Source organism: Delphinus delphis, chromosome 5, assembly GCF_949987515.2.
Source record: "Delphinus delphis chromosome 5, mDelDel1.2, whole genome shotgun sequence".
Classification (NCBI taxonomy): Eukaryota; Metazoa; Chordata; class Mammalia; order Artiodactyla; family Delphinidae; genus Delphinus; species Delphinus delphis.
Window position 1 is genome coordinate 49122661 of NC_082687.1, and position 21074 is coordinate 49143734.

The 21074-nt window shown below is 33.4% G+C and overlaps 1 protein-coding gene across 9 annotated transcripts in view; it reads left to right on the top strand.

Moving 5' to 3' along the window:
• Positions 1 to 21074, top strand: part of ANKRD17 (ankyrin repeat domain 17) — a 161249-nt gene that overhangs the window by 61276 nt on the left and 78899 nt on the right. For all 9 annotated transcript variants that reach the window (XM_060012396.1, XM_060012400.1, XM_060012397.1 and 6 more), the window contains exons 2-5: positions 10953 to 11106; positions 16522 to 16678; positions 19863 to 20010; positions 20273 to 20420. In XM_060012396.1, the coding sequence (XP_059868379.1) occupies positions 10953 to 11106; positions 16522 to 16678; positions 19863 to 20010; positions 20273 to 20420 (607 nt within the window). The remainder of the gene's footprint in view (positions 1 to 10952; positions 11107 to 16521; positions 16679 to 19862; positions 20011 to 20272; positions 20421 to 21074) is intronic.

Genomic DNA, 21074 nt, shown 5'->3' on the forward strand with positions numbered 1-21074 from the left:
ACTTAATTTTCAATTGATTCTCTTGAAATTTCTAGAAGGCTTATTATGTTTTCTGCAAATGATGGCATTTTGTTGTTTCCTTTTTTCAGTATTTACTTCACTATTTTGTTTTTTTGTTCGTTTTGTTTTGTTTTCTGGTCTTATTGCATTGGTTAGGTTTCCAGATCTTTTCCCTACTAGTTCTGATTTGGGCATCTTTTCTGATTTAAATGGAATGCTTCTAATATTTAAACTTCTACATTTATATATGCCTTAGATTTCTGATAGAAAACATTGTCAAGAACAAAAGTGTCCTTCTTGGCTTACCAGGTATTTCCATGGTAATAGATACTGTGTTTTATCATGTGTTTTTGTTGAGATGATACATTATTCTTTTCACCTCTAACATTTTAATGTAGTGAATTACATTAATACATTGACCTAATATTGGTAATGGTGTTTCTCATTTTTAGTATTTATTCAGCAAGTATTTGGATACTTGCAATATCGGATATTGCATTGTGCCAGGAACTTTGCCACAAACTTGGTGATAGCACTAAGTCTGAATGGTTCCTCTCTTTTTTATATGGAGAAGAGAGATAATAAGCAAGTACCCAAGGACAAGATAATTTTAGACTGTGGTAGTACTGTGGAGGAAATAAAGAGAATGGTATGGTAGAGAGATGAGGAGAGTACCTCCTTTGATATTATCATCTGAGAAGGTAAAATATAAACTTAAGACCTGAAGAATGATGAAAGCATTGGGAAAAGCATTCCAGGTAGGGGAAGATCACACATTAATTGTATTTCTTAATGTCTCCTTGATCCCCTTTCATATATGTGTGTGCTATACTTTTTACACAACTGCTGAATTTTCTAATGGTGTTTTATTTAAGTTTTTGTTTTGTTTAGTTTTTTTTTTTTCTGTTTAGGTTTACTAATAGGGTTATTTATGCTTATGAGCTAGGGAGTTTCACCATCTGATTTCTGGACTTCGTAAATAAGATAATAATGTTCTGTTCCTTCTGAAAGGACTACCCTTAAGATTTCTTCTATGGATATATTCTATTACATTTCTACCTTTCCTTGAGGTGATTTTGATGATTTCTTTTCTTAGAAAACCATCCATTTTGTTTAGACTTTCACATTTATTGATGTATAGTTGTGCTCAGTTTTCTCCTTATATTTTTTTCTTTCTCTGATTTTCTGTAATCAGACTTGTCAAAGGCTTGTTTCTTTCTTGTTAGACTTACCCAAGAAGCAATTTTTGGGTTTATTAATTACTTTTGTATCTCTCTGAATTACTTCATTTCTATATTTATCACTATAAATTATATTGATATATTTTGATTTGTATTTTATTTTTGAAGCTTTTTATGTATTTTAAACCTTTCTTGTGCTCTTCTGAATACATTTATGCTTTAAATTTTTCTTTAAGGATTGCTATGACCAAATTCCATTGGAAATAATATGCTCACAATTTTAATTTTCTTTTCCTCCGTATTCTGAGAGTTCATGAGTAGGCTTTTTTTCTTTTCTTTTTAAATTTTCAAGTACAGTGTTATTCTTTTATTGATAATATTTAGTTTCTTTTAGCTTAATGGACCAAGAATGTAATTAATTTAAAAAATGTATTAAAAAATCTGTTGAGATTTTCCTTTGCTTAAGATATGATCAGGTCTATTTTACTATGAAATATAAGTATAGTTCATTAATTCTATTTCTGAATTGTCCATATCTTTGCATAATCTACTTGATTTCCTCATTTTCTGAGAAAGATGTGTGGAAAGTTTCCCACTAAGTTGTGTGAATTTTCAAGTTGCTTACATTTCCAGTATTTTTACTTTATATGTTTCTGTTATATTGTTAGGGTACAAAGAAGTTGAGCTAGCACACACTCCTGGTGTATTGTATCTATTATCATTATGAAATGTTTTTTTTCTATATAATGCTTTTTGCCTTAAATTCTTCTTTGACTGATATTAATAATGGCACCTTTGACTGGGATTGCTTTTTCACACCTCTGTTTTCAACTTTTATGACAAAAAAATTTAGATCTCTCTCGTAATAGCATATAGTTGAGTTTTTTCCTTTTTTTTTAAATCCTAATCTACGTGTCAGTTTTAAAATAAGAGGAATTTTCCCATTCAGTTTTATATTAACTTGGTCTTTCGGTCTTTGTTCTTTTTCCTAACATTGAAGATTATGGCGAAGATGTATTTTCTTATTATCCCACACCCCACCCCCTTGTCTTTAACTGAATTGGAGTTTTTAAAATTCTATTTCCCTCTCAGTTTGAAAAATATGTTTTCTTCCTGTTCTTCAGCAGGCATTGGATTGCATTAAACACTGTTTGTAACTAGTTGCTCCCTTTCCCTTAACATAGGCTTTTGACATTATTTCATTCAAACTTGACTTTACTGTTTTTTAAATAATTTGAAATTTTAGTAATATATTTGTTTTAATATGCTTCTACTTTTTTAACTTTAAGGAATTATTTATTAACAACTACCTGAAATGTTAATGAAAGATTATATTCTACTAATTTATTTTCTAACTCCTTAGTCTTATGATTCCAAGGCTGTCCTTTTCTTGGATTCATTTTTGTTGTTAAGGCATACATTCTCTAAATTCAGAAATGTTTGTGGCTTTTAAATTTTCAGAGTGCTTACATCTCTAAAAAATTACCTTGTTCCACAGTTTAGACTTTTTAGAAATAATTGTGCTTCATTTCTTTTCATTGCAAATTGTCTTCTAGCATCTAGTTTTGTATTTGGAAAGTCTAATATCAATCTGAGTTTTAATTCTCTTATTAACAACACCCCCCTGGAATCTTTCTAGACTTTATATCCTTGGAATTCTCAGATTTTACCAGGTCATGACTCTGTGTGTAGGTGTGTAATCTGTATGTGTGTGTATATCTGCATGTGCATTTTAATGCCATCCTACAGGAAATTGTTTTATTTTGAGGCTCTTTTTATGATAATTGATGAATAATGATAAATAGCAGAAGTAGGCTAAATTTATAATTACATTACATTGTATTATTGATATGAACTTAAGGAAACCCTTGAAATAATCTATAACTAATTCTGTTAGCAAAAATCTACTTAAAAACTCTAGATTTGAGAATTCCATACAATTTTTACTTATTTTAAACATTAATAATTTGTTCACTTTATAAAGTTTATAATTAACGTCAAAAATTTCATATTGTATTGATGATTAATACTGAGTTGTTGCAGGCATGTAAGTACTTTGAAGCGTAAGAAAAGACGTCATGTCTTGTATTAGCTCTGTGAGAACACTGCTGTGTTTTGCAGTATTTCACTGATGCTTAGCACATTCCTAGATCTTAACTAAAATTTATTAGATGGATAGATGAGTATGAATGAAAGAATATAGGTATAAATCAGTGTTTTCTTAATGAATAGACTTCTGAAAGCTAAATTTATTTTAGTCAGGTTCACTTTAGTTTTATTTGCTTTAATCGCAGGATACTAATACCATAATGTCAGACTATTAATTGATGCTCTTTTTACAAGGACTTTAAGTGGGCTTTTATTTTATTTTCTTATTTTATTTTAATGTATACATAAATCAGTGTTCAGGGACTCCAGTAGTACAGAAAAATTACACCCCAAATGTATTAATTTTGGAGTAATTTACTCTTTATTAAGAGTTGCAGTATTTTAGCTGAATTTTACCCTATTTAAGACTATAGAGTGGGGTGAATTGGGAGACTGGGATTCACATATATACACTAATATGTATAAAATAGATAACTAGTGAGAACCTGCTGTATAACACAGGGAACTCTACTTCACTTTGCTGTGCAGTAGAAACTAATACAACATTGTAAAACAACTATACCCACCCCCCCAAAAAAAGACTATAAAAAATACAGAGCAAAGAAATTTTTATTAGATTTTAGGACCATGTACAGAAGAAAATAATTATGATGTACAGAAGAAAATAATTATGATGACTATGATGATTGTTTCTTATAATAAATATGTGTTTGTATTCAAAGAACTTGGAAGAACACATACCATATTTTTCTGGGCTTGTTTGAGAGACATAGTGTAAACTATTAAGAATTTATTCAATCAGTGTTATAAAATTATCATAGATTCAAATTAATCTCTTTTTTAATATTTACCTTTCTATATACAGCCTTTTAATATTATTATCATCTTGAAGTTTAGATTACCAGCTTGACATTCAATGATAAGTGGAGGGTGGTTTCCAGAACAACAAAAGCAGTAATAAATTGGTGGATAGTGATGAGATGGGAGGACGGGGAGTGTTAAAGGTCAAGAAATCCAAATTCTGTAGTTGCTAGCATTCTCGTTTTTTAAAGTATGTTTACTCTGGAAGACTGACCCTTTTTCCTATCCCCACCTTGCATAATCTTTCATTTGATATATTGATCAAATGATTGATAATTCCTAATTGGTTTCTTTGTCTCTGTTGTCCTGTCTATCCAAAACCATCTTTCACGTGGCCTCTATCTTTCTAGAATGCTGAGTATTTATTTTAATGCTTAAACCCTTCAGTAAGTTACCTTATAAATTCTGAACTTCTCAGCATGATACTGAAAGACCCCATCTTACTCAAGCATTATTCTTTTTACTATTTTCATTCAGAATTGTCTTTTCCTTCCTCTGTACAATCACTGTATTAGTATCTATTTTGTACTGTTTTCCAATTTTGTTTGATATAGTTAGCTATTTGTACATAGAGTTGCCTTTCTATATTTATATTTGTGGAAGGCATTGATTATTAAAAAAATCATTTTGGATTACCATTCTCCTGTGGCTGTCCTACTGCTTTGCACATAGTATGTAATTGGCAGTGAATATTTGTTAAATTGAATAGAGTTTGTATATATGATGTCTGGTTAATCAGAATATACTGTATCCTTATTCTTTGGAGTGAATACCAGTTTATTATACTACCAAATGGACTGCTCTTCTCTTATATAGCAGTGATAATACATTTGTTCTGAAGAGGAGTTAATTTGAAATGTTATGCTAATTTTCACAGTTGGTCCAAATGACACTACATTTCCACATTTTCATGTGACTTTGTGTTTTGAATATACAAGGATTGGGAATGCCATTAATAGCATAAACAAATTCATTCAGCTCTGACCATTGTTAAAAGACCTTGCTTTTTATTGTTAAGCATTTGTGTTAAGTTTATTTTGGGGAGAAAGTAAAAAATACTTTTTTGGGGGGGCTTCCCTCGTGGCTCAGTGGTTGAGAGTCCGCCTGCCGATGCAGGGGACATGGGTTCGTGCCCCGGTCCGGGAAGATCCCACATGCAGCGGAGCGGCTGGGCCCGTGAACCACGGCCGCTGAGCCTACGCGTCCAGAGCCTGTGCTCCACAGCGGGAGAGGCCACAACAGTGAGAGGCCCGCGTACCGCAAAAAAAAAGCAAAAAAAACTTTTTTTGAATTTTATTTTTTTTATATATACAGCAGGTTCTTATTAGTTATCTGTTTTATACATATTAGTGTATACATGTCAATCCCAATCTCCCAATTCATCCCACCACCACCCCATCCCTACTTTCCCCCCTTGGTGTCCATACGTTTGTTCTCTACATCTGTGTCTCTATTTCTGCCCTGCAAACTGGTTAAAAAATACTTTGTTAATTGAATAGTATTACCATTAAATAAGTTTTTTAAACAAAAGCAACCTCTGCAGTAAAACATCACCTTTAATCTTTAAAAACTAAAAGGATTTAATGTGCACAAAAGTATAGAGACTAGTAAAATAAAGCCTCTATAAATCTCTTTTTCAGATCACCAGTATCAAGAATTCGCCACACCACTTTGTTTTAAATTCCTGACAATATTTCTGTATACTACAATATGCATCTCTAAAAGATAAGGGCATTTTCTTACCTAACCAGAGTAATTCCTTTATACTATTTAATGCACAGTTCATATTCAGATTTCTTCATTTTCCTTGAAAATTTCAAATAAGGTCTATATTATTTTGATGGTTATGTCTCTGGAATTTCTTTAATTTAGAACAGTTCTTCCCTTTTACTGTCTCTGTCTCTCTCTCTCTTTTAAAACATGTTCTCGATTTTAGTTTAGTCTGTGTGCTTCTGTTTAACTCAGTGGTTCCCAGTTTCCCACCCCCAGGGTTTTGTTTTTTTTTTTTCCTCCAGGGGGACATTTGGCAATCTCTGGAGGTATTTTTAGTATCACAACCTGTGATAGGGTTGCTACTGGCATCTAGTGGGTACAGGCCAGGGATGCTGCTGAACATCCTGAAGTGTATGTATAGGACAGCTCCCAACAACGAAGAATTATCTGGCTCAAAATGTCAATGGTGCCAAGATTGAGGAGCCCTGATTTAAATTTTTCCTGATATTTGCCTTAATAATTTTTATAAACTGGAAGTTATTTCAGGGAGGCAAGAGTACTTCATAGGAGGTACTGTGTATTTTATGTTGCATAAATCAGGGGCATATAATGTTTAGTTGTCTCACTTTTAGTAATTAAACATTGGATTCAGGTATTAACAGCTTTATCCCTTAAATATAGAATTTAAAGTCAGCTTTTCTAGAGCAGGGTCAAACAACAGCCTCTTTTTCTGGTGGAAAGAATATTGAACTTGTTAATTGGATAACTGATCTCTTGGTGTTAGATATGTAGAAACTTGCTGTTTATATACAGATCCTGTGCTTTGTTTTTTCATCTGTAGCAATGAATTGAACGTGGTGATTTCTAAGACCCTTGCATTTTGATGGTTCTTTGTATTAGACCAGAATTTGATGCACAAACACCATTTCATAAAATATCCAGCTAGTCAAAACAGCACATCCAAAATAGTTTAGATATAACTTAAATTGTCATGCTTTGAATATTGATAACTTTGACATTATTTCCCTTAAGGATGAATAAACTTAGTAAGGACATCCCTTTCCTTCTGTCTCTCCACTCTTCAGGAAAGTTATTTATACATTTCATTTAAGGAAAATGTTTCAGAATATTTATGTGAATTTCTTATTCAGACCATTTTTAATGTTCCGGAACTTGGCCATTATTCAAAATGAATTTTTTTCTATAGAAATAATATGATAAAAATGAGTTAGGTTTCAATGGGAAAATGCATTTTAGTTTTCAATCTGAATTTCCTCAACTAAGGAAATGTTAAAGAGGTATATGCCCATAACTTAATTGACATTTGAATAAAGGATTACTTATTTTTGTATTTTTATAAGACTGCATCTCCTTATATCAGTCTCTCTACTTGTTCTGTAATGTAGCACAAGAACTTTTCCAGGTGGGAAAGGAGGAATTGGTGTTAAAGGAGGAAGTCCTCTTCTGCTACCTCTTCAGAACTCCTATGCCTCTTTTTTTTTCTCCTTTCTTCATCTTATGCACTTTCTACCTTGTATTATTGTTATTGTATAATTTTACTCTCACATTAAAGAAACAAGCTCCTAGGTAGTAGGCTTAATTTTACACATCTCATAGTAGTAAACATCAGTATCTCTTGTACAAAGACTGTTTGTAATAAAGGTTTAATAAATCAATGAAGATAGCATTTTTCCCTACCTGCTACCTAATATTTGATTTTTCTATATCTATAAAGTATACCTTTAAATTTATTTTTTGTAACTACCTCTCCCTTCTCCAAATACACTGCAACATTTTAGAATCTGAAAGGGAAGGGTCCCCAAATCATCTTTTATTTATTCAAGAGTTATTTGAGTCCTGACAATGTGATGAGCATAGTTCTAGTTGCTGTATATATATCAGTGCTCCAAAGTGCCTATTTCCATGGAGCTTAGAAAGACAGTAAATATATATAATAAGTCATGTGAAAAATTCATGAAAAAATTACGCAGAATAAGCATCTAGAGATGGCTGAGAGACTTGCTTAGGTCTCACAGGTAGCGGATGAAGCAGAAATGGTACCTAGGTCTTTAGATCCTAACAGTATCCTTGAAATTAGTTTATTCTTCATTAATCTTAAACTGGGGGGGTGGGGTGGGGGAGAATATAATAGACATCCATTCCTATTCTTTTCTTTCATCCTAATGTCTTTTTAAAAATCTATATATAGTATTTCATAGTCACTTGAATCTACTGATTTTTAAGTTATCAAGTTTTTCACATATCAAGAATAGTGGGCTTTAAAAATCAATATGAAAACTTTTATGGATGGGAATTCCCTGGCGGTCCAGTGGTTAGGACTGCGGGCTTTCACTGCTGAGAGCACGGGTTGGATCTCTGATCAGGGATCTAAGATCCCACAAGTTGTGCTGCGCGGCCAAAAAAAAAGAACTTTTATGGAGACGTTTTAAATCAATAAGAAAACATATTTCTTCTGCACTTAGTATCCCTCATGAAAAGATAGAGATGCATTTTTCTTAGTAAATTTTCACCAAACTTAGTTAAGATACAATGTGGCATAAGGGGACCTTGTGTCAGCAAATCACTTTTGATTGAAATTTAATACCTTCTGTGATCTAATTTGTAGCTTTCCGACTTTTCCTATAGTAAACCCTGTATTCTAGCATATAGAAATTTTATGCTTGTCTACCAGTGCTACATTCCTTCTTCTCCTTTTTTATATCAATTAGTTATTTTGGTCAAAATCCTTTCATATTCTTTCTGCATGCATTGTCTCCTTCAAACAGTCTTAGTACCTTTGATCTGTACTTTTGGTTTGGCACTTTGCACTGCTCTTTGATATCTTTTGTTTTCTAAAACCTTAATCTGAAACATTATTTAATTTTTCACCTGTTCATTTTAACCTGTGTTCATTTTTCCATGATTATTTCCTCTCTCTTTTTTTTTTTTGGTCTTCTCCCATTGGATTGAAAAATTGTAGATATTTTAACAGAGAAAATTTCATTGGGATGCAACTTTTTCTCTAGAAAGACTCATCGTCTGGACCATGGTTAAAGATAGGAGGACATAGTTTTTACCAGGCTATAATATTGAATCACATGTGTCTATGACCAAACCATGCTGAAAAGTCCCCTTCCTAATGTATAACACTTAGGCTTTCACTACTGCCTTTAAAAATAAAGTTTAAAAAACATTATTGTTTTTTTCTTAACTCCTTCCTATCATATAGATTTTTAAGGTTAATATAGAGCAAAATTCTTGAAAATTTTCAAATATTTACGGAGATTATTTTCAGAGTATTCGGTGTCTATTTATAGTTGAAATATTAGAAATCTGAAATGTTATTTCATATTAAACTGCATTAGCTTAATGGAAATTTAGAAAGAAGCATATTATTTCCCCCTAAATTTAACATTCAGTATTAAATATGTATTGATATAGGATTTATGCCTGGTTGCTAGACAGGTGACTTTTAAAGATGGAACAATAGATTTCTGATGTTATGTTGGTTAAGAATTTATTTCTGAAGTTTTTAAATCTTATTTCTGACAGCTAGATACTAGGCATGAGGGTAATTGTATTCTAGGTTATTAATAACTTTTATATCTATTTTAGTTATTACAGTGTTAGAAGTACTTTAGACTTGTGAAATAAATTTCACCTGATCATGTTAGTGATATTTTATATAATAATTACCAACTTTTTATCAGCAAACTGTAAAGAATTATATCTTTATACCTATTTGTAAGTAGCTCTATGACAAGGGATGTCAAAACAAAACTTTTCCCCATGTCTTAAGAGTTGCTATTTTCTAATTCTTTACATTTCTTTTAATTGAATCTGGTGTATGTTACTGTATCAGTGGTTCTCAGTGTGTGGTCTGCAGCCCTCTCAAGTTCCCAGAAATCATTTCAGGATGTTCAAGAGGTCAAAAATGTTTTCATCACAATACTAATATGTTACTTGCCTTTTTACTGGGTTGATATTTGCACTGATGATACAAAAGCAATGGTAGGTAAAACTGCTGGCCTCTTAAGGCCATGGCACAAAATTGTGCTAGTATCATTGTAGTTATCACTGCCATATATACTCACAGTTAAAAAAATAAAATGAAAAGCCAGTTTCACCTGAAGAATAATCTTGATAGAGCAATAAATATTAATTTTTTGAAATTTCCACTTTTGAATACATGTCCTTTTAATGTTATTGTGTGACAAAATGGGAGGAACACATAAAGCACTTATGCATATGAAAGTATGGTGGTGTTTGAGGGAAAAGCACTTGGGCTTTTTTGAGATGTGAGGTGAACAGTCCACTTTTTTTTTCATGAAATGTCTTTTTTTGCTGGAAAAATATAAAAGACAGACACACTATGCCTATCAAACTTGGGCATTTGGCAAATGTTCTCAGAAATGATCGAAGTGAGCCTTTAAGGGAAACAATCAACAGTATTTGTCACCAATGATAAAATTAAGCTTTCAAGCACAAACTAGAATTTTGGAAATTTTATTTGCCTGGGCTTGACAGCGTTCCAGTACTTAAAAACTTTTGTAATGAAACCAGTAGTGATATTAATGTTTTGATTTTTTGATATTGTAGTTTGATTTCAAATACAGTAAATATTAATAAATATAACCCTTATATGAAGTCCTTGGGAGCAGCACTACTTTATAGGTGTATAAAGGTGTCCTGAGAACAACAGATTTAAGAACAGCTAATTTAGGTCCTCTACCAAAGTCAAAAGGTTTCATGTCTAAGTATTAACCTCATAACCTCTCCCATACACTACCCTTCCCCCATGAAATTAGAATAGAAAAGAATACATATGATTTCAGTAAGAAAAGAAAATAGACTACATATGATATGAATAATATATTCTTAAATTATTCTACAAATGTAATTTTCTCTTTTAAACTGTGGGCTTATCTATCCCATTGAAATTATTCAGGATTGCATTGTATTTATCTTTGATTTTGATGTTAAAATATTTTTCTCTTCTCTTCCTTTTTCTTCTGTTTATTTCTCTTCCCACTTTCCTTTTCTCCTTTCATTCCTCCCTTTCTTCTTTTTTTGGTATTTGTTTTCTAGGTGGAGTCTTTCATTTTGGATCAGGATGATTTGGAAAATCCAATGCTGGAAACGGCTTCCAAGTTACTCTTGTCAGGTACTGCTGATGGTGCAGACCTCAGGACAGTAGATCCAGAAACACAAGCTAGACTGGAAGCTTTACTAGAAGCTGCAGGTAAGTCTGCAAACTCTACATATATAATAAGCCTAATTTTCCAAAGTTCTACATAACTCTTAAAAACTCCGGTTATTATAAATGTCTGATGTTGGATATTTAGTATAAGACTATTAATAAAGATTAATGGATTACTTTCTAGAGCATAACATGCAACATTTCATACAAGCATAGTTTCATTACCAGAATAAAATTGACAGGTTGTTGTAAACCTTATAAACAGAGACTTCTTTTTTTATTTTTTTTGGCTTCATTGGGTCTTCCTTGCTGCGCATGGGCTCTCTCTAGTTGCGGCGAGCAGGGCTACTGTGTTGCGGTGTGTGGGCTTCTCATTGCGGTGGCTTCTCTTGTTGCGGAACACGGGCTCTAGGCGCGTGGGCTTCAGTAGTTGTGGCACATGGGCTCAGTAGTTGTGGCTGATGGACTGTAGAACACAGGCTCAGTAGTTGTGGTGCACAGGCTTAGTTGCTCCGTGGCATGTGGGATCTTCCTGGACCAGGGCTCGAACCCGTGTCCCCTGCATTGGCAGGCGGATTCTTAACCACTGCGCCACCAGGGAAGTCCAAACAGAGACTTCTTATACAGTTAGTTTTCATTAGTCCTGAATTCCATCTTTGAAAATTCACCTACTTTATAAAACGTATTTATACCCCCAAATTATAGCGCTTTCTCAGTCTTTCATAGAAATGCACAGAACGGTGAAAATTTTGAGTTGTTCTGCGTGCATGTTTTCCGCTGAGGTGGTGCTCTCTGCCTTCTTGTTTCAGCTCTCATACTGTAAACAAGTGTCCTTTCCATGGTCTACTTAGTGCCACATTTTCCACATTTTTGTGCCTTTTGTTGGTGATTTCAAATGGCCCTCAAGTATAATGCTTAAGTGCTATCTAGTGTTCCTAAATGTGAAAAGGCTGTGATGTGCCTTTTGTAGAATATACGTGTATTATTAGATAAGCCTTTTCAGCATGAGTTATAGTGCTGTTGGCTGTGAGTTCAATGTTAATAAATCAAGTATAATATATTAAATAAGATTGTATTTAAATAAAAACACACATAAAACAAGCTTATGTATTGACTGGTTAATGCAAATGCTGTGGCCAGAGACTTCAGGCACCTAGCCCTGTATTTCCCCTTGGAGCAGTGGTTCAGTATTCATTAGTTCAGTGTTCCCAGTGACTTTACAGAACATAACTACCATGAATAATAAGAATTGACTGTGTATAATTCCCTCCACTTTTTTGTCACAGATTGTCTTTTAAAACCTTGTAAAGTGAATCATCATTATATTTTTGTAAAGTGGATCATCATTATATTGTCTTCATAAGAAGTGTTTTAATTAGAGTTTATATACATAACCAAGAGTAAACATCATAATATATAATATGCCTTAAATATAAGGGAATAGTAACTCTAAATCTCTATGATCATTTAAAATAACCATATTTTCTTAACTTTCCTAAAGTGGACATAAATATATGGTGAACATTAATTGTTCATGGCTTGAGCACCCTGAACCAATGCTAGATTTTGTACATTCAATGCATATAAACTGATTTTATTATAGCATAAAACTGACCTATTGCTGTTTGATAATGCTTTCAATAAATATCTCATAACACAGCATCTAAATATTTGAAGGACTCATGGTTAAGTTTGATTTCTATCCTGGGTAAAATTCTAGAATGGATTATTAAGGGAATGTTGACCAAATACAGATGAAAACATAGTAGGGGCACATGCAAGGTTCTTTCCTTGAGTATGGAAAACTGTACAGTGTAGCAGTGATATAATTTAGCATTTGCCTGAAATTTGATGTTGCTTTAGGAGTTTACCTGAGAGAAATGAGGATTGTGAAATTATTTGAAAACATGTCATAAGAGGAACAGGGAATGTTTCTCCTGAAGACGAGAAGACTCAAGTTGAATATAAGGGATATTTGTTTTCTGTGGTTCGAAGAGGCAGAACCAGGCTTAAAGATGCTACATGAAGGTAGATTTCAGCTGAAAGGAGCTACTTTTGGAAGTAGAGTTCCTTTTTATAGGATGCTAATAGTTGCTTCATTTTTCTCATTTCTGTGTTTATTCCCTTTTTTTTTCCGTTTTCTTTATAATAGCTAACAATCAATCAAGATGTCAGCTAAGCTGAGTTCTCATCTGTAGGCTGTAGAAGAAAATCCATTTCCAAGTTTATTATTGTTGGCAGCAGAATTTAATTCCTTGGAATTGTGGGACTGAGATCCTGATATTCATACAGACTGTCAGCTGAAACTGCTCTCACCTCTTTGAGGTCTCCCACATTCCCCCCATCTTCACATCAGCATGGCATTGTGGAATCCTTGTGCTTTGAATCTCTGATTTCCTTTTCTCCAACCAGCCAAAGAAATCTCTTTGGTCTTCCTGGGGTCATGTGATAAGGTCAGGCCCACCCAGATAACCTTCTTATCTTCAGGTCAACTATGCTATATAGCATAACCTAATCATAAATGATAAATGATAATGATAAAATCTATCAAATTCACAGTCCCAAAGATTATATAGAGTGTGTACACCAGAGCTGGGTAATCTTGGGAACATTTTAGAATTCCTAGTATACCGGTGATTGGACAGAAGCCTCTCCATTTCTTTGAGAACCCCCAAATGTCAATACCTTTAAGTCTTTTCTCTGTGGCTGTTTAATTTCTTGAGAGACACATCTGCCTGTTTCTGTCTAGTGAATTATAAATGCTGGCTGCCAGCATTTTGGGAGCTGAGAGTAGAAAAGGGGCTAAGGATCTCACTGTTTATCATGTATATGTTCACTTAATCCTCATTTTCAATTTAGTGTTATCTCTTCCTCATCTATACCCAATATCTTCTAGCCCAGGGTCTTTCTGGTTTAGTCTCTTTAGAGAATAATTATCTGGCTGTGCAGTTTGGGATGGAGTCTTAAATGTCTGACTGCTCCTCACAGGTGTTCAGCCAGTCTCTCTGTTTTCCAACCCAAGCCTCACCCCTGAACCTGGAACCTATATATAACTCCTGAGTCCTATTGGGTTGATCACTTTGTTTCTCGCTTATTTCTATGTTTCTGCTTATTCTGTTCTGCTAAGTCAGTTAATCTCCTCTTTACTATGTCTTCATGAATATTAGCTTTGATTTACAAATTTCTTCTAGTTTTATCAAAGATGGAGTTCCTGTTGTATTTTAGTTCTCCTTTGAGTAAGTTCTGAGAAGAAAAAAGGGGGAAATAATTGTCTTAAAATCATCTTGAAATCAAAAATCTAGATAATCATTTAATACACCTTTTCTCTGAAATTATATGGTTCTGTTCAATTGATTAAATGTCATAACTTGGAAAGAATAATTTGGTCATCGTGTATCATTTCTGTTATTTGATCTTCACTGATTAATATCTGATAATTGAATAAGACCAGTAAAAAAGATCACCATAATCCAGAGTAGCCAGATAAATTAATTTCCAATCACTGTTTATTTATTTGAAAGGTTACTATGTATTTCTTAGGTTACTTCCTAGTTATTTTTACTAAAATAGTTATCTTTACTTATGAAGATAGGAGAAGTTCATAAAAATTTAATATGGAATATTTTATTTTAAATGTTATTTTTTTAAAAAACAGGGATTACTTTCTTCTGATCTGGACATATCCTCTTGTTTAGTTCTTTTTTGTCACTGACAAATAGTTGTTACATAGCCAATCTGAGTTGGCTAAAATATTGGAGCTAATTCTCTCATGTGAGAATGCATCTGTGATATTGGTCTCAATAATGTTAGGATACTTAACTAACCACAGATATCTTATTGAATAAATACTACTATAGCATGTTCAGACTACAGTTGGCTTTTAATATTAGTGACACAAATTATGCAGTAGGTATCAGTCTTACCAGATTAAGACTGTTTTTATCCTTTGTATGTCTTGATTGTAGCAGACACTAAATATGACTGCTCTGAACATTTGTTATATCTAAATATCTAAAATCAGAAATGCTTTTTGCAATATTTATTCCGTAAGATGTAATATTTCATATCTTGGATTTGTCAGAAGGAAAAGCAAATGCGTATAAAGTTTTTTTTAAATAAACTTCAAACACAAACTTATATGATATTATTGAGCCCTTCCACTATTAAAAGAAATCTGTACGGATATGTTTATTATCATTTGGGAGATCTTTTTGGTCTTTGTCTTAGTTAAATAGTTTGTTTTAAAACCTCTTTAAAATAGTGTTTCTTAAACATTAATTGCGTTTGAATCACTTGGGGATCTTTTTTTAAAATGCAGGTTATTGATCAGTAAATTTTAGGGTCTCAGATTCTGCATTTCTGACAAGCTCCCAAGTGACAGTAATGCTTCTATCAGTAGTTCATGAACCACATGTTGAGTAGCGGGGTTCTGTAATATCCATTATAACATTAGTTGTTTTATCTTCAAGTTAGAGCAAAGGTTCTTAATCCTGGCTGTGCATCAGAATCTCCTTAGAGCCTTTAAAGTATGTAGATCCCTAGGCCTTCCTTTTACTTACTGAATTGTATCTTTAGATATAGGAGAGTTCAGCATCTGTACTTTTGAAAGGCTCCACTGATGGGCAGCCTGGATTAAGCAGCACTAAGTTTAGAATGTTAGAGATCAGCTTGCTTTATAGTGATATGGAGAGTAGCAACAAGTTGTGTTTCATGTACATGGTAACTAACCATTTCTGCTTTTGAAATTTAAAAAAAAATTTGTCTATTCTGAATATTTTTTAGATATGGTGTTTTTAGACATGATTTTGGGTGTATGTAATAAATTGTAGTCGTAATTTGAAGCAAATAGGTACTCATAGATAGGTTATCTTTTATATAGCCTATAATGTCTTATATGGCCATTTTTTGGTCACAAGTGGTAGTAGCCCAACTAAACATTCTTAAATGAAAATGGGCATTTACCAAAGGTATAGGTATGGTGCTGGCTTCTGGCACTACTAGTGTCAATGAGTCAAATATAACTTTATCAGAACTGTCTCCTTCCTATTTCTCTGCTCTCCTCTCCTCTATGTTGACTTACTTTGGGCAGTCTTTTTCTCTTTGTGGTGATAAAAGTGACCAAATAGCTCATGACTCACGATTTAGCAACCTTTGAGCATAGGTTCTTCTTGCAAACGTATGGCAGAAGTCTGAGTGAGGACACCCGACTGTCCCAGCATAGACCAACGACCCATTTCTAGAACCAGAGAGTCACACAGTTGAGCACTTATGGACCACATGGAAGGAATAAGACTAATAGAAAATTGGAGAACAGTGATTTCCCAGAAGATTCTGGCCAGGCAATATATATGTCCAGTGTATCATTTGGAGTTTAACATAAATAGAGTTAAGTAACTTGAATTTTGCTTTGTTTCTCCTTTTGGGTATATCTGAATTGGTGTGAAAATAATATAATAGGAATAGGCAAATTATCTACGGCTGATGGTAAAGCCTTTGCAGATCCTGAAGTGCTTCGGAGGTTGACATCATCTGTTAGTTGTGCGTTGGATGAAGCTGCTGCTGCACTTACCCGTATGAGAGCTGAAAGCACAGCAAATGCAGGGCAGTCGGACAAGTAAGTGTATTTCCACTGTGATCAGTATAAAAACATTTTCTTAAAAATAATTAAAATACCTAACATTTACTGAGCATGTATTTTGTGCCTGGCAGTATGCTAACCACTTTACCTGTGATATCTTATTTATACTCACAAAAAGCCTTAGGCATGGATTTTGTTTTTATTCCCGTTTTACTCATGAAAAGCAGAAAAGAAGTAACTTGAGATTGAATAGGTAACAAGTAGCAGAGGTAGGACGCCAGTGTCTGTCTGACTACAAGGCTGACTTCTTAGCCAATATGTTATAAAAGACCTTTTGCTTATTTAGATTTTGTTTTCTTTTAATGTTTTGGTGACAAAGAAGTAAATAATTTCTAATTAGTCATGCCATTTTCTACTTCATGTGCATAGTTCTGACCATTTTGAAGGGCAGGGTTTTTATTTGTTTATTTGTTTTATGAATGTTCAAAAATGTCAGAGATCTAGTTTCCATAACTTGAATGTAAGTGAGTTCCAGGGATGTTATTTTTATTTGTCCTATAATTCCTTTTATATAACATTTCACGTTTAGTAAGAACTCAGTAAATATTTTCTGACTTGGCCTTTAAAGTTTTTCTGATGATGTTATGCAATAAAAAACAATTACACCATCTTGTATATAAAACAGTTATGGGTAGTATAATGAAAAATACAATGCCAAGGAAGCAGCTGGAAAAGAACCATTAATACATGTTACTACTGTCTTCACCCTTCAGAGGCTTCTTTTTTTTCCTTTAACTGAAAAGAAGCCATTAAGCCATTTTATTTACAGTTGACTCAAACAACACAGGTCTGAACTGCACAGGTCCACTTATACACAGGGTTTTTTTCTTTCTCTTCTTTCTTTCTTTTTTTTTTCTTTTGGCCATGCCACGTGGCTTGTGGATCTCAGTTTCCCGACCAGGGATTAAACCCAGGCCACAGCAATGAAAGCCAAATCCTAACCAGAGAGCTCCTAGCACAGGTTTTTCTCAGTAGTGAATACTACATTGCTGCACAGTCTGTGGTTGGTTGAATCCATGGATGCAGAAACGTGGATACAGAGATATGGAGGAACTGCATTTATGGAGGGCAGACTGATTAGTTATTTGCAGATTTTCAGCTGAGTGGAGTGTGGTTACCCCTAACCCCTGTGATGTTCAAGGGTCAACTGTATTTTAGCAGTTACCTTTAAATAGTTGAAAAAAATGAGAATACTCTTTTATATATGAGTTTAGAGAATAAAAAATAACATTCAAGAATTGTCTTATATAATAGTGTTTTTATGCAACATCTTTTAGTATTAACAAGAATGTGAATTTGCTGTTTCTCTTAACTCTGTTTGTCTTCATTCATCTAAGTTTTCTGTTTTTATTAATATATTTTACCATCCTTCTCATAGATTGACTCTCGTTCTTTAGTTAACTTCCAGTTCTATTCCTTAGCTAACGTTCAGTTTTACTAGCCTATGATATTATTGATATTCTCCAGATATTTTTTAATGTGCCTTCTGGGACTGGCAAGACACCTTGAAGAGTATATTAAAGCTAGTTCAGCAGGAAATAGAATAGAAAAATAAAGAGTCGTAGATTCTTTGGCACTGACACTACTAAAAGTGATCAGAAAAACACTAGGCCATGTTTGTGACAGTCATGTTTGTTCAGCAAAGCTTGAGAAACAGTGGAGCGCAGTGGGTGTTTTGTGACAGTACAGTTAACAAGTAGACAAAATATATAGTATGGCATACAATGATACGATTATGGGCAGAAGAAATTGAATGCGGAAGTGCTAAGGCAGTGTTTGGGGTTAGGGATCATGTTGCATTTTTAATACGGTAGTCAGGGAAACCCTCATTTAAAAGGTGGCTTTTTAGCAAAGACCTGAAATAGATAAGGCAGTGAGCTGCGCCTGGGAGAAGCTTTTTTGTCAGAGGGATAGCAGATACATAAATCTTGGAGTTACAGCTTAATTAGCATTTTTGATGAAAAACGGGAAAGCCAATTTGGCTAAAGCGGAAAGAGTAAGTGAGAATAGTAGGTGTTGAAACCAGAGAAGTAAAAGGAGGAGTTTGAGATCCTACCACTGGACAGGTCTTATAAGGATTCTGACTTTTACTGTGGGTAAGATTAAAGGCCAGTGGAGGATTCTGAGCAGAGGAGTGACAGGTCTACTTCCTTTTAAGCAAGATCTCTCTGGCTCCTTCACTGAAAAAAGCCTGAAGGAGGAGAGCAAGGGTAAAAGCAGGGAGACTGCTTAGGAGACTTCACCTTAATCTTGGCTAAGGATGATGTTCTTAAAACTGGGTGGTAGTGATAATATAGGTATAGAAAACAGGTTATCCATGGATGATGGCTTTAGTACCTGAAGTGACAGGGCCATGTTTTAAGAGGAGGTTGTAAGAATTGAGGTATATTTGAAATAAAGAGAATATTAATGAAGAGACTCGGAATTAGTGTTTTTCTAAGAATGGATTTTAACCGCAAGTGAAGGAATCTTTAGAAATGTCCATAGTTGAAATTCTTTTGGAAGATTTACAGGGCAAATGCTTTACTCTAAGTATAATTTTCTGTTGTTCCACCACTTTTTCCACTCTCCTTTTGCTTGAATTAAGCCTTTGCCTTACCTGGATATTTTTCATACTTCCCCAAAATATGATGGCATAAGTAAATACTTCAAAAAAAGAATCTCCTTCTCAGTTATTCATAGATTAGTCAAAATTACATGCTCACAACTTTCCTATCTGATTTCCCTTTACTTGATTGAAGAACTTAGGCATTTATAATTAGTAAAAGTTTTACCCATTTCATTAAACCTTATAAAATTTTTCTAGTGACTAAACAGAAGTGTAATTATAACTTGTATTTCCTTCATGTGATTTTTCTATACAATTTTATGTTTTAAAATTTTGGATTTTTTCCCTACTTATAGTAAATTAGACTTTATGTTTCAGTTACATGATTGAAAACATTTTGTAATGGGGATAATTTTAATTCAGTGACTTTTATATGTAGATTTTAAAAACTTAGTGAACTGAATCATTTAATTTTCTTTTTGTTATGAATCATATTGAAATAATCATTCTTTTTAGCACTACTGTCCAGATTAATTTGAAAAAATCAACACTTATGCTGGGCAATTTTTTATATTCTTATATCCTGATATTACAATATTCTTCCCCCAATAGCCGCAGTTTGGCAGAAGCCTGTTCAGAAGGAGATGTAAATGCTGTGCGAAAGTTACTCATTGAAGGGCGAAGTGTAAATGAACACACTGAGGAAGGGGAGAGCCTCCTTTGTTTAGCTTGTTCTGCTGGATATTATGAGCTTGCACAGGTTTGTATTATCAAAATAAAGCTCACAGTTTTTTGATTGTTTTGTTTTAATTTGGCCTCTGTATTAAGGGAATAATAAACTAAAATCAACCATCAGGCTCATTTCAAGAAATAGTTTTGTTAGATACATTTTCTTTGTTTATTGGCTCTTTTGTTTATTGGCTCTCTAACATGACTAGGTAGGTGTTAACATAAATATATGTTCAAAAACTTTTGATGAAAATATCATTTTCTAATATCCTTTAAACTTTTTCTTTCATAAGGTTTTGTTGGCAATGCATGCCAATGTGGAAGATAGGGGGATCAAAGGTGACATTACACCTTTAATGGCTGCTGCTAATGGAGGACATGTCAAAATTGTGAAGTTGCTGCTAGCTCATAAAGCTGATGTCAATGCACAGTCTTCAACAGGTTATGCATACTTCTTTTTCAGTTTTCAAATATTAATACCCTCTGATAGTAATTAATTCACATGAAAGTGATCATTAGTGATGCTTTCACAATTATCAGTGCTGCACATTTGTATATATCTGTGCATTAGGCTTAAAGTACATAGAATGTATCTTGAATGAAATTTCTCCTGTTTTGTGTATGAGTGCTATTAACTGGCCTTGGTTCTTTTATATTAAACACTGGCTCAGTTAAAAGGACCATCCTCTTGGAAGTGGAGAGGATGGTCTCCACCTCTCAAACCCAAGTTTCCTATTTATCAGGGGAAAATGGAAGGGAAGATAGGGAGAATAAGAAGGATACGCAACAGAAGGCAGGTCTGTCATTGTCTAGTGTTAATAAATTGCGGCCTATAGAAAAAGAAAGTATTATGAAAACATTATGTTACACAAGAGACAATGTTAATCTAAGTTTTTTTTTCTTTCAAATTTGGGCATAAATGGATTTGTGTAAAAGCTCTAAAATATATGAAAATATATTTTGTGCATTTCCTTCATGCAAGATTTTTAAATTTATCAAATATTTTAAATAATTTTAAAGGTCTGCATGTTCTGGTTTGCGGGGGTTTTAGGAATTCTTATTTTACCCAGAAGTTAACTTTTTTTCCCATGTAAA